This window comes from Argopecten irradians, chromosome 9, assembly GCF_041381155.1.
Source record: "Argopecten irradians isolate NY chromosome 9, Ai_NY, whole genome shotgun sequence".
Classification (NCBI taxonomy): domain Eukaryota; kingdom Metazoa; phylum Mollusca; class Bivalvia; order Pectinida; family Pectinidae; genus Argopecten; species Argopecten irradians.
In genome coordinates this window covers 9,426,400-9,441,282 of record NC_091142.1, presented here as the reverse complement: position 1 = coordinate 9,441,282, position 14,883 = coordinate 9,426,400, and the positions used below count along the sequence as shown (strand labels likewise).

At 37.7% G+C, this 14,883-nt stretch overlaps 2 protein-coding genes across 3 annotated transcripts in view; both read left to right on the top strand.

The window, feature by feature from the left end:
- Positions 1–14,883, top strand: part of LOC138331372 (profilin-like) — a 32,691-nt gene that overhangs the window by 11,366 nt on the left and 6,442 nt on the right. The window lies entirely within an intron of this gene.
- On the top strand, positions 4,030–4,452 carry LOC138331409 (profilin-like). The gene has a single exon (XM_069279008.1). The coding sequence runs from the start codon at positions 4,030–4,032 to the stop codon at positions 4,450–4,452; it is 423 nt and encodes a 140-aa protein (XP_069135109.1).

Here is a 14,883-nt window from a genome sequence, read left to right as displayed (position 1 = left end):
TTTTTTTATGTCCATTCAATATTTCTAGTCGGCATTATTGTAAAGTTTTTTCTGTTAGTTAGCTATAGGACAAGTGTATGTTGTGGATCCCTGCGTTTGATGATCAGGCATGAGTAGATGTTAACAGCATGTATTACTTGGCAACACAAATCATTGTTAACATTTTTAGATTAGGGGAATTTCGTAAGATATTTTATTTTTACTTGTCATTTGGTGTTATTTGCTAAAAATGCCAATATGCTTCGAGGTCTGGGTTCACATTTTCCTACCTGGGTATGACTTAAACCAGACCTGTGGTGATAGTAATGAGATGATACACATAGTTGTACATGAATAATTGTTTTACATTAATGTGTCTATAAATAGTTAGACTCCTGGAGATGATAGTTGTACCAGATGGTAGTTGTACCAGATGAAAGTTGTACCAGATGGTAGTTGTAGAGATGATAGTTGTACCAGATGAGAGTTGTAAGAGATGATAGTTGCAGTGGTGGGTCGATCATGGGATATAAACGATTGACGACTTGTGAGAGCCTTCTGATGCCGATGATCGGTTCTTGTTTCTCGTAACCGATTAATCGGATAAAGTTCTCGGCCAGGGGACAGAACCCAGTGCCTTCCTCACAGGGGCGAACACTGATCATGAACTCAAGGCCAAAAGTAAGGCGGTGTCAAGGGAGGCATTAGGAAAGATAAAGTCAGTTAGAAAAAGAGAAAAGATAAGATTCTAAATTTAGTCGCCTTTTACGATCATGCAATAGGGACTGCAGGTACAATTCTTATGCCCTACCTGCAGGGCCAACTACTAGTCTACCACAACACTACTGTACTATAGGATTATTAACTCACCTGGTCTGAAGGACCGAGGTGAGCCTATGGGATACCGCGTCGTCCGTCTACAATTGACTTCTTCTCCAAAACCGCTGGTGGTATTTCAACAAAATTTGAATAGTAGCATCCTTATGGGCAACTAACTGAAAATTGTACAAATGATGGGGCTGACCCCTGAGGGGCGGGGCCAAAAGGGGTCAATTTGGCTATATCCATATTAACGGCTTCTTCTCTGAAACCAAGCATGGGATAGCACCCATAATACAATGGTAACATCCTTATAGGGTGGGGATTCAAAATTGTACAAATGATGAGGCTGACCCCGGGGGGCCTGAAGGGTGGGGTCAAAAGAGTTCAATTTGGCTATTTCCTTATAAACAATTTCTTCTCTGAAACTCAGCATGGGATAGCACCCATTATGCAATGGTAGCATCCTTATAGGGTGGGGATTCAAAATTGTACAAATGATGGGGCTGACCCCTAGGGGGCCTGAGGGGCGGGGTCAAAAGGGGCCAATTTAGCAATTTCATATAAATCATAAAATGACTTCTTCTCTGAAACCAAGCATGAGATAGCACCCATAATGCATTGGAAGCATCCTTATAGGGTGGGGATTCCAAATTGTACAAATGATAGGACTGACCCCCGGGGGCCTGAGGGGCGGGGTCAAAAGTGGTCAATTTCCATATAAATGACTTTTTCTCTGCAACTGAACATGGGATTACGCTCATAATGCAATGGTTACATCCTTATAGGGTTTGGATTCAAAATTTTGCAAATGATGGGGCTAACCCCCGGGGGACTGAAGGGTGGAGTCAAAAGGGGTCAATTTAGCTATTTCCATATAAACTACTTCTTCTCTGCAACTAAGCATGGAAGAGCACTCATAATGCAATGGTAGCATCCATATAGGGTTGGGATTTGAAATTGTACAAATGATAGGGCTGACCCCCGGGGCCTTAGACGGCAATAGATGTGGGGTCAAAAAGGTCAATTAGGCTACTATTTTCATATAAATTACTTTGTCTCTGAACCTATGTATTGGATAGCACATTTGTATGGTATCAATAGCATCAATGTATGGTTGTGATTCAAAATTAAACTTTGGAAGTCAGTTTTGCTTATTTTTCTAATTGTCAGAGTCTTGTGATAATTACTAAAAAAAAACCAGGTGAGCAGTACAGGCCCTCTGGGCCTCTTGTATCAAATATAGTATATAGTGTGCAAGTTCGTACATAAATTAACAAAAGTGAGTTAGGGTTTGATATTGATATACAGTTTATATACAGTAACAGAGTAACACAATATCAATAATGATGTAAGATATATATGAAAAAATGATAGCAAAATAAGTGAGAAACACGCACACAGCAATTAAGCAACTTTTAGTAGTTTGAGGGCAATCAAATAACACTGCAGTTTGTTGTGGAAGATATTCTTGTAACTGATTAAATTAACTGATCCTATCATCGGATCAGTTTTGAATCCCTAACCGATGTCCCACCACTAGATAGTTGTACCAGATGAGAGTTGTGCGAGATGATGGTTGTACCAGATGAAAGTTGAACCAGATGAAAGTTGTACCAGATGAAAGTTGTACAAGATGGTAGTTGTAGGAGATGATTGTTGTACCAGATGAAAGTTGTATCAGATGATATTTGTACCAAATGATAGCTGTACTAGATGATAGTTGTTCCAGATGAGATTTGTATCAGATGATGGTTGTACCAGATGATGGTTGTACCAGATGATAGTTGTGCCAGATGATGGTTGTACCAGATGATAGTTGTGCCAGATGATGGTTGTACCAGATGATGGTTGTACCAGATGATAGTTGTGCCAGATGATGGTTGTACCAGATGATGGTTGTTCCAGATGAGATTTGTATCAGATGATGGTTGTACCAGATGATGGTTGTATCAGAAGATGGTTGTTAGGGATGATTGTTGTAAGATAGTAGGCTGACTCCTGGGACTAGAATAGATAGAATTAAATGGAAAAGTAACAAAGAAAAACGATCCATGAAGTGACTGATGCAGTGCAGATTATTTCTTGTTTAGTTCAAAATTAAAAACAAAATTGGTGGACTTTTGAGATTTTGCATGCAAGTTCTTTTTTGAGAAAATCAGATGGTGTTCGTTGTAACATTTAAACCTTTGATTTAAAAATCAGAACTTAAGGTCAAGGATATTCTATAAAAAATGTTTTAATGAATCCTTAAAATCTATCTTTAAATTCAGAATATACAGTATAATGTGTATGAGATATGATGTTACCGAGTTCAATATTAATTGTGATCCGAATACTTAGTTCAGTGATTTTCTTCATAAATAATTTCGAGGGCGTGTACCTTTTGAATTGAGAAAACACTTAATTTTGTCTAGCATGTATATTATCAAGAGTTGTAGATATATTAACATAATATTGGGGAAAATACAACTGAATTTCTTTAGTTAAATGGGCTGTTATTCTGAACCAAATTAAAAAAAATCACTGTGGCCATTGTAGAAATAGCTAGGTTTCAGATTATACAGACCTGTTTATACACACCTGTTTTAATTACTATTAATTAAGATGGAAGATACCATACATAATTAGACTGGGATCTAGATTAGACAAATATGAATTATAAACATTGGGCGAATCAGGCAAATTGTACTGTATGAAATCTTGAATTTAAGGATATGAAATATTGAATGAAATTTTATATACCGTATTTTGAGGCCTCAATATCAATTGCACTATTCATTTTGCAATTTTTTAAACACCCTGGGCACTTACTGCATCGAATACGGTATACAGAACAGATTTAGAGAATATTGTTAGATAGTTATGGGCTATTTCAAATTCAACAATTTGCTATATAATAATAAATAAATATATATATATATATTGAAAAAAGTTAAAGAGAGTGATAAATCTATGTTTTGAAGACTATGGGACAATTCAGCTGATTTGTTCAAAGCAATGGGTCCCTTTATGTAAACTATGGGACATTTTGGAATTTTATGGATCTGGCCCGGGGCTCGCACCTAGATTTATCAATAGAGTATATTTGATAGCTGTGAGCTAGCTATTACAAATTAAACAATTTTCCATGGTTTTATCTATCCTTGTATTGGATTTATCAGTTAAGTAATTAATCATAATTTGCTTATTTGAAATTAAAAATATTTTTTTTGCTTTCAGACGAGCATCATGTCTTGGGATTCCTATCTTGATAACCTGGTAGCCCAAAGTAAGGATTCGAGTGGAACTGCACATGCAGACAAGGCCTGCATTATAGGATTAGACGGAGGTGGAAAATGGACCACTGATTCCCATAGCTGCGCATTTAAACTGGATGCTGGGGAATGTGCTCAAATTGCAAAGTCTTTTAAAGCGAAAGATTTCTCTGCTTGTCAGGCAGGTGGTATTACAATGGAAGGTGTGAAATATCAGTTTCTCCGAGAAGAAGATAAGAAAGTTGTTATGGCTAAAAAGAAAGATCATGGTGCAGTAACATGTCAGGCTTCCAAAACTGCAATAGTAATTGGACATTGTCCTGAGGGTGGTCAGCAAGGTAATACTAATAAAGCTGTTGCTGTGATTGCAGATTACCTGGAGAGTTTAGGAATGTGACGACATTTTGGAAATTCCTGATAGCTGTTTCTATGCTATAATTATGTGATGATGCTGACTCATCGATGAAGTAACCATTTCGCACACAAATCTAACTTTTATCTCTGATTATTATTCTTTTGATGTATTTAAAGTTCACAGAAGGTTTCATTCATGATCAGTGAGAATTGCTTTCCTGTGCTACTGGTATTGATACCAGAGGAACTTATGCCTGATTCCTCCTTCTTCGGTGATTGGAATGATGTGGACTGCAAGGCCGCCATTTTGTAGAAATGTCTGCTGCTTACTGTAATTAACTGTATAATTGGCTGTTAAATTTGTAGACAAATTCCTGCAAAAAAATGATGAAACATTCAAGATGAAACTTCCAACTATTCATTTAGAATATGAATTCTTGCTTGTTGCACAAAAGCACAGGAAACTACTGGTATTTGAGAGAGAGAGAGAGAAATTGTCAATTGAATTCATAATTTTGACATAGAAGTTCGTATGGAACATATCAATAGTAAAACTGTTTGATAGACACTCAAATTTTCAAAATTGTTTCCTATGATATAATGACGAATTCCAGATTTCATTATTAAGCAAACAGACAATTCATTTACATCTAGCTAGCTCAGTGTAACAGAAAAAATTGTACATCCTTAGTGCTTTTCTATGTAACGTGATAGATTTTATGAACAAAGTTTGCTATGGGATAAGGTGTTGCCACAAGTGCTATTTTTTCTGAAGTTTGAGACCATTGTGTGTACAGCTTAAGTCAGGATGATCATGCACTAACTATTATTTCCTTAATACGAATATAGACCAACATATTTCAGCATAAACATTATCTAAACATTAAAAAAAAAAAAAAGGAGTTGTTTTTTCTGTGAGGCTTGCCCATACGAGGCAATGAACACCAGCAAGAATATTGAGCCATGGAGGTACCTTCTAAATATCTTCAACTTAACAACCCTGTGCAGGGTTCCCGTTAAAAGCCGGTTGCCGGCAAAAACAGACGTCTATTTCCTTGTTTACAACCGGCTATTTTTGTCAGAAATAAGTATTGGCAACCATGGGGACCTGTGACCCCCAACCACCTATTATTAATTTTCAACCATCAATCAAAAAACTTTGTGAGAACCCCAGAAAGTGCTAAAAGGATCGTTCTCATACTTCTCACATTTTTAGCCCACCATCATCAAATCGCTATTTCTCAGAAAGTCCTGATGGGATCTTTCTCACATTTCATATGTAGGTTCCCCTAGGGCCCTAGTTGTGGATATTGCAGTTTGGGACCAATCGGTCAACAAGATGGCAGCCAGGCATCCATCTTGGATTTTGATACTTAAAGTTTGTTATCCCTATTTCTCACAAAGGACTGAATGGATCTTTCTCAAATTTCATATGTAGGTTCCCCTAGGGCCCTAGTTGTGCATATTGCGTTTTGGGACCGATCGGTCAACAAGATGGCCGCCAGGCAGCCATCTTGGATTTTGATACTTAAAGTTTGTTATCGCTATATCTCACAAAGTACTGAAGGAATCTTTCTCAAATTTCATATGTAGGTTCCCCTAGGGCTCTAGTTGTGCATATTGCGTTTTGGACCGATTGGACAACAAGATGGCCGCCAGGCAGCCATCTTGGATTTTGATACTTAAAGTTTGTTATCGCTATATCTCACAAAGTACTGAAGGAATCTTTCTCAAATTTCATATGTAGGTTCCCCTAGGGCTCTAGTTGTGCATATTGCGTTTTTGGACCGATTGGACAACAAGATGGCCGCCAGGCAGCCATCTTGGATTTCGATAGTTAAAGATTGTTATCGCTATTTCTCAGAAAGTATAGAATGTATCTGTCTCAAATTTCATATATAGGTTCCCATAGGGCCCATGTTGTGCATATTTCGATTTCGGACCGATCGACCAACAAGATGGCTGCCAAGGAGCCATTTTGGATTTTGATAATTGAAGTTTGTTACTGCTGTTTCTCAGAAAGTACTGAAGCGATCTGTCTCAAATTTTATATGTAGTATGTTTGCAAAAGTTTTAAAAGCAGTGAAAAGATCACTCTTTCCATCGTCAGACATAGATTACTCATTGGTGGGCACCAAGATCCCTCTGGGATCTCTTGTATATATGGTCATCTAACCCAAAGGGTCAAGACGACATATTGTCACCATGCATCGTCCGTCTTCGTCCGCTGTGCATAAACTGTTCATTCTTCTAAATAATCTAAAATCAATGGTACTGATATTTGGCCTGTAGTATGCTGGGAGAAAGGGCTACCAAGTTTGTTTAAATGAATGACCTTGACCTTTATTCAAGGTTATAGGCGTCAAACAGGCTAAAATCTTTAAACTATTTTTTCTCGAGAACCAAAAGGCCGAGAGTACTCATATTGGGACAGTATCATGCTTGGCTGAAGGGCTACCCAGTTTATTCAAATAAATGACCTTGACCTTCATTCAATGTCAAATGGGTCAAATATGCTAAAATCCTAACGACTTCTTAAAGAATCAAAAGGTCAAGGGTACCCATATTGGGCCTGCGGCATGCTGGGAAGAAAGGCTACCAAGTTTGTTCAAATGAATGACCTTGATCTTCATTCAAGGCCACATGTGTCAAATAGGCTAAAATCTTTTATCAACTTCTTGTGAATAACTAAGAGGCCTAGATACCTTATAGTGGGCCTGTGGCATGCCGGGATGAAGGGCTACTAAGTTTGGTCATATGAATGACATTGACCTTCATTCAAGGTCACAGGGGTCAATTCGGCTCAAATCTTTAAAACGACTTCTTATGAATAACTAATATAAGAGGCCTGCGGGCCTGTGGCATACTGGGATTAAGCGCTGCCAAATTTGTTCAAGTGATTGACCTTGATCTTCATTCAAGGTCACATTGGTCATATAGGCTAAAATCTTCAAACGACTTCTTCAAGAACCTAAAGGTCAAGGGTACCCATATTGGGCCTGTGGCATGCCGGGACGAAGGGCTACCAAGTTTGTTCAAATGAAAGACCTTGATCTTCATCCAAGGTGAAATGTGTCAATTCGGCTCAAATCTTTAAAACGACTTCTAATGAATAACTAATATAAGACCTGTGGGATACTGGGATTAAGCGCTGCTAAATTTGTTCTAAGTGATTGACCCTGATCTTCATTCAAGGTCACAGGGGTCAAATAGGCTAAGATCTTTAAACGACTTCCTCTCAAGAACTGAAAGGCTCAGGGTACTCATATTGGGCCTGTGGTATGCTGGGGGAAAAGTGCTACCAAGTTTGTTCAATAGAATGAACTTGATCTTCATTCAAGGTCATTGGGGTCAAATAGGCTAAAATCTTTAAACGACTATGTTGTATTGTGCCAATAGTCAGATGACCATGAAGGCCCATGGGCCTCTTGTTCTCTAAATTATTGAAATCTAGACTAAGTTTCAAACTAGGGGATATAATCTTGAATTTGAAATATGTTTAAAAAATCATATCAATATAAACTTAGGGTCTGGTGGCCAGTCTAGCAGGAAGCGGTAAACTACTACTTAATAGTTATAGCTCTTTAATCAAAACACAGAGTTGTAATGATAAAGTAATGAAAAATGATAAATATATAAACTTTATTATTTTTATTTCCAATACTTATCAAAACAAACCCCTGTGGTCAAAGTGAAAACAAACGCTAATGAATTATGAACTAAAACTGTCGAGTTAGCATAACCATGATAATAACTATCCTATCGCTATTCGATTTCACTTTTTCTCATGTGTAAGTCCTTCAAGTGACCTTGTATCGGAAGCATAACAACACGTGCACCAGGAGATAAACTAATTTTCCCTCCATTACCGGAAGTATATCACTAATCTAACGTTAGGAGCGGGAAAGTTGAGTTTCCGGTTTCCTCGGTCGTACCTCGACATTACTCCGATACAGGAAGAACAGAATTTCCCCTGAACTGTGACAAATTTTAGATTTTAATCTTTCGTGTTTTTTCTTGAAATAGAACCAAATGGGGAAGTTCTTAGTTTCCTGTAAGCCTTGTTATGTCGGAAAAAGTGCTCCTAATCCCAGGAGTGGAGATTTCGTGAAAAAGTTTCCGGTACAGGGTCTGAGGTAATAAGACTATTAGATGGGAAGGGATACATGAATTTCATCCCCTATACTCCAGGGTTTCCGATTCGCTACGATCTCTATAGAACAGAACAGGTAATTTAGTCCTTTGATGTACATCAAAAGAGCTGTATAATGGTACACTGGGGTTGGCTGTGTGGCTTTGATGTTGGGCTATTATCTTCAAATGTAATCTTTGTTGGCCTGTGATTTGTTCAGCTGTTTGCCGCTGAACTGTCTCTAATTTTACTATCAGATAGTCCAGAGGTGTAGAGATCGTAAGTGATCGGAACCCCTGTAGTATTGGGGATGCATGTATCCCAACCTGAGTACAAAATTTTGGTTAATCACGAGGCAGTTCAGCAACGGCGGGATAACTCTGTCAGATATGAGAGTTTTTATCCGATTTTGTTTATTATCGATTCAGTTTGGCCTACTATTTTAAAGAATATCTGACAATGCAAACAAAATGAGGGTCAAACTAACAGGTTATATTAAAAACACACACACACACTCTCTCACACACACACACACTCACACACACACCCACACACACAAAAACGCTACACACGTGTGTCTATGACATAACTAAATATTTACATTTTGGTGTCCAGATCAGCCTTTCTGATACTCCAGGGGTTACTATCACTAACGATGTATTCACCCCTTGACTATCTCAAAGTAAAATTGGAGGCAGTTCAGGAGAAAAAAACTGACCAATAACTGGCCTGAAGAGATTTCCTTTGAAGATTATACAGAGAGCAACGCCCAACTTCTAAGTCACATAGTCAACCACATTGTACCAATATGTAATTCCACTGACGTGCCCAAAATGATTAGATTACCTGTGTCTTCAGTTGTCTCAAGTTTTACCCTGAGATACTATAAGGCACATGGATCTGAGAATTACTTAGAGTTTATATAATTATGGGCCCACCAGAGTGCCGTAATTTACCATTTTACGTTTAAGAGGTCAAAATCAAAAATCGAGGTAGAGAACATTACACAGCATGATTGAAAAATTTACATTTTCATTGCAAACTTAAAAAGGTATTTTAACCTTACCGAACGCAGATGATTCATTTATAAGTTCGAAGTGATTAGTCCCAACTGACCTAATCTAATCACCCTGATTTTGTAGTCCGTCCGTAAACAATTTTATATTTTAGACTTCTTCTCCAAAACCACTTAACCGAATTGATTTATTTTCGAAATTTTTTATGGTCAAAAGTCAATGAAAAATGCGAATTATAAGGGCTCAAGCATACAGGGTGCGAGTACGTGATCAAAAGAGATCAAAATGACAAAAAAATATCAAAATTCTTCTTGTTTTGTCATGACCCCGAGCTACTGCATTTTGCTTTCCTTGGCGTAGCGCTGGCTTTTATTATATTTTTTCCTGGAATTTACAGAGTCATCTGACCTTGGGGGTATGTATTGCATTTGTGATTGAAACTCAGGTGATTTTCCCTGAAAATATATAGGAAATTAACGCATAACCGGAAGCAGATAACTCTAATCTACAAATATAGAACACACTTCTGGTAGGCAATCGCGACATCTCGGAGTAATTTCCGGCAATCTTCGAAATATTTTACGAAGATTGCCGGAAATTTCTCCGAGGTGATGCGATTGCACTGGAAGGGTACTACCTGGATGAAGTCATTTCTAGTCACCTGCCCGACTGTCTCGTGATCGTCGTATAAATATTTTAAATTGTTAGATTCTATCGATTGAACAGAGAAAATAATTCAGCTAGGATTTTCATTTGATAAGGCGATGTATGCGTGTGTAACTCTGTATCTTAAGATATTGCTCAGTACTCCACAAGACCTTCACCGACTTCATAATTGCGTGACGCACTGTATTATGAGATGTACTTATTAAAGAAAGTCACGTGATAGCTTGATCGTTTTTCTCCATTACCTTTGTATTTAAAGACGGGTTCCGCGATCTAGATTTGCATCATACAGAGTTATCTGCCCTTGCGGGTAGGTATTCATTTTAACGTCAAATGTTTCAGAATGTAACGTAATACTTTTCAGAAAAATCGACGTGAATTTCGCTCACAAAATAATGGCGTCACAGTGGATACTACTCGTAAGGGAGACAACTCTATAATATATACTGTAAAAGTATTACACATAGCGGATAAAACCAAATATATAATGCAAAGAGAGAAGTCTGAATGTTTCAGCTACACGTTGCAATGTCATGTTCATACGCAATACTGAGATTGCATGTTCCAGATACACGTTAAATGTCATGTCCATACCCAATACTGAGTTTGTATGTTTCAGATACACGTTACAATGTCATGTCCATACCCAATACTGAGTTTGTGTGTTTAAGATACACGTAACAGTGTCTTGTCCATACCCAATACTGAGTTTGTGTGTTTCAGATACACGTTACAATGTCATGTCCATACCCAATACTGAGTTTGTGTGTTCCAGATACACGTTACAATGTCATGTCCATACCCAATACTGAGTTTGTATGTTCCAGATACACGTTACAATGTCATGTCCATACCCAATACTGAGTTTGTATGTTCCAGATACACGTTACAATGTCATGTTCATACCCAATACTGAGGTTGTATGTTCCAGATACACGTAACAGTGTCTTGTCCATACCTTTACGGAGTTTGTATGTTCCAGATACACGTTACAATGTCTTGTCCATACCCAATACTGAGGTTGTGTGTTCCAGATACACGTTACAGTGTCTTGTCCATACCTATACGGAGTTTGTATGTTCCAGATACACGTTACAATGTCTTTTCCATACTCAACACTGAGTTTGCATTTTTAAGATACACGTGACAGTGTCTTTTTCATACCCATACTGAGTTTGCATGTTTGAGATACACGTTATTATTTATGTCTTTTCCATACCCAATACTGATGTTTTGTGTATGTTTATCAGATACACGTTACAATGTCATTTCCATACCCAATACTGAGTTTGTGTGTTCCAGATACACGTTACAATGCAATGTCTTGTCCATACCCAATACTGAGTTTGTGTGTTCCAGATACACGTTACAATGTCATGTCCATACCCAATACTGAGTTTGTATGTTCCAGATACACGTTACAATGTCATGTCCATACCCAATACTGAGTTTGTATGTTCCAGATACACGTTACAATGTCTTGTCCATACCTAATACTTAGTTTGTGTGTTTCAGATACACGTTACAATGTCATGTCCATACCCAATACTGAGTTTGTGTGTTCCAGATACACGTTACAATGTCATGTCCATACCCAATACTGAGTTTGTATGTTCCAGATACACGTTACAATGTCATGTCCATACCCAATACTGAGTTTGTGTGTTCCAGATACACGTTACAATGTCATGTCCATACCCAATATACTGAGTTTTGTGTGTTTCCAGATACACGTTACAATGTCATGTCCATACCCAATACTGAGTTTGTATGTTCCAGATACACGTTACAATGTCATGTCCATACCCAATACTGAGTTTGTATGTTCCAGATACACGTTACAATGTCATGTCCATTCCCAATACTGAGTTTGTGTGTTTCCAGATACACGTTACAATGTCATGTCCATACCCAATACTGAGTTTGTGTGTTTCCAGATACACGTTACAATGTCTTGTCCATACCCAATACAGAGTTTGTATGTTCCAGATACACGTTACAATGTCTCATGTCCATACCCAATACTGAGTTTGTATGTTCCAGATACACGTTACAATGTCTTGTCCATACCCAATACTGAGGTTGTATGTTCCAGATACACGTAACAGTGTCTTGTCCATACCCATACGGAGTTTGTATGTTCCAGATACACGTTACAATGTCTTGTCCATACCCAATACTGAGGTTGTATGTTCCAGATACACGTAACAGTGTCTTGTCCATACACTATATCGGAGTTTGTATGTTCCAGATACACGTTACAATGTCTTGTCCATACCCAATACTGAGTTTGTGTGTTCCAGATACACGTGACAGTGTCTTGTCCATACCTATACGGAGTTTGTATTTGAGATACACGTTACAATGTCTTTTCCATACCCAATACTGAGTTTGTGTGTTTCAGATACACTTACAATGTGTCTTGTCTATACCCAATTTTCAAGTTTCATACACGTGATACTTTTCAGTGTCTTTTTCATACCCAATACTGAGTTTGTGCATGTTTCGTAAGGGAGATACACGTTAATATGTCTTATGCCATACCCAATATATGAGTTTGTGTGTGTTCCAGATACACGTTACAATGTCATGTTCATACGTCAATACTGAGTTTGTATGTTCCAGATACACGTTACAATGTCATGTCCATTACCAATACTGAGTTTGTATGTTCCAGATACACGTTACAATGTCATGTCCATACCCAATACTGAGTTTGTATGTTTCCAGATACACGTTACAATGTCATGTTCATACGCAATACTGAGATTGCATGTTCCAGATACACGTTAAATGCCATGTCCATACCCAATACTGAGTTTGTATGTTCCAGATACACGTTAAATGTCTATCCATACCCAATACTGAGTTTGTATATGTTCAGATACACGTTACAATGTCTTTTTCATACCCAATACTGAGTTTGTATGTTCCAGATACACGTAACAATGTCTTTTTCCATACCCAATACTGAGTTTGTATGTTCCAGATACACGTTACAATGTCTTTTCCATACCCAATACTGGTTTGAGTTTGTTTGTGTGTTTAAGATACACGTGACAATGTCATATCCATACCCAATACTGAGTTTGTATGTTCCAGATACACGTTGAAAGGTCTTGTCCATACCCATACTGAGTTTGTGTGTTTTCAGATACACGTTACAATGTCTTGTCCATACCCAATACTGAGTTTGTGTGTTTCAGATACACGTTACAATGCCATGTCCATACCCAATACTGAGTTTGTGTGTTTAAGATACACGTTACAATGTCTTGTCCATACCCAATACTGTTTGTATATTTCAGATACACGTAACAGTGTCTTGTACATACCCAATAATGATTTTGTATGTTCCAGATACTCGTTGAAATGTCTTGTCCATACCCAAAATGGGTTTGTGTGTGTTTCAGATACACGTTACAATGTATTGTCCATACCCAATACTGAGGTTTGTGTGTTTCATATGCACGTTCAATGTCTTATCCATACCAAATACTGAGTTTGCATTTTTAAGATACACATGACAGTGTCTTTTTCATACCCAATACTGAGTTTGCATTTTTAAGATACACGTGACAGTGTCTTTTTCATACCCATACTGAGTTTGCATGTTTGAGATACACGTTATTATGTCTTTTCCATACCCAATACTGAGTTTGTGTGTTTCAGATACACGTTACAATGTCATGTCCATACCCAATTCTGAGTTTGTATGTTCCAGATACACGTTACAATGTCATGTTCATACCCAATACCGAGTTTGCATGTTTGAGATACACGTTACAATGTCTTGTCCATACCTAATACTTAGTTTGTGTGTTTCAGATACACGTTACAATGTCATGTCCATACCCAATACTGAGTTTGTATGTTTCAGATACACGTTACAATGTCTTTTCCATACCCAATACGAGTTTGTGTGTTTCAGATACACGTTACAATGTCTTACTGTAATTGTCCATACCTAATATCGAGTTTGTATGTTTCAGATACACGTTACAATGTCATTACTAATACCAATACTGAGTTTGTATGTTTCAGATACCCGTTACAATGTCATGTCCATACCCAATTCTGAGTTTGTATGTTCCAGATACACGTTAACAGTGTCTTGTCCATACCCAATACTGAGTTTGTGTGTTCAGATACACGTAACAGTGTCTTGTCCATACCCAATACTGAGTTTGTATGTTCCAGATACACGTTACAATGTCATGTCCAATACCCAATACTGAGTTTGTGTGTTTAAGATACACGTACAATGTCATGTCCATACCCAATACTGAGTTTGTGTGTTTCCAGATACACGTAACAGTGTCTTGTCCATACCCAATACTGAGTTTGTGTGTTTTCAGATACACGTTACAATGTCTTTTCATAACCCAATTCTGAGTTTGTATGTTCCAGATACACGTTACAATGTCATTGTCCATACCCAATACTGATGTTGTGTGTTTTAAGATACACGTTACAATGTCTTTCATATACCCAATACTGAATTTGTATGTTCCAGATACACGTTACAATGTCATGTCCATACCCAATACCGAGTTTGTATGTTCCAGATACACGTTACAATGTCATCTTCATACCCATACCGAGTTTGTGTGTTTCAGATACACGTTACAATGTCTTGTCCATACCTAATACTGAGTTT

Bases quoted from the DNA above. Each gene is read 5' to 3' on its own strand.
- LOC138331409 (XM_069279008.1), top strand. From the start codon at position 4,030: ATGTCTTGGGATTCCTATCTTGATAACCTGGTAGCCCAAAGTAAGGAT.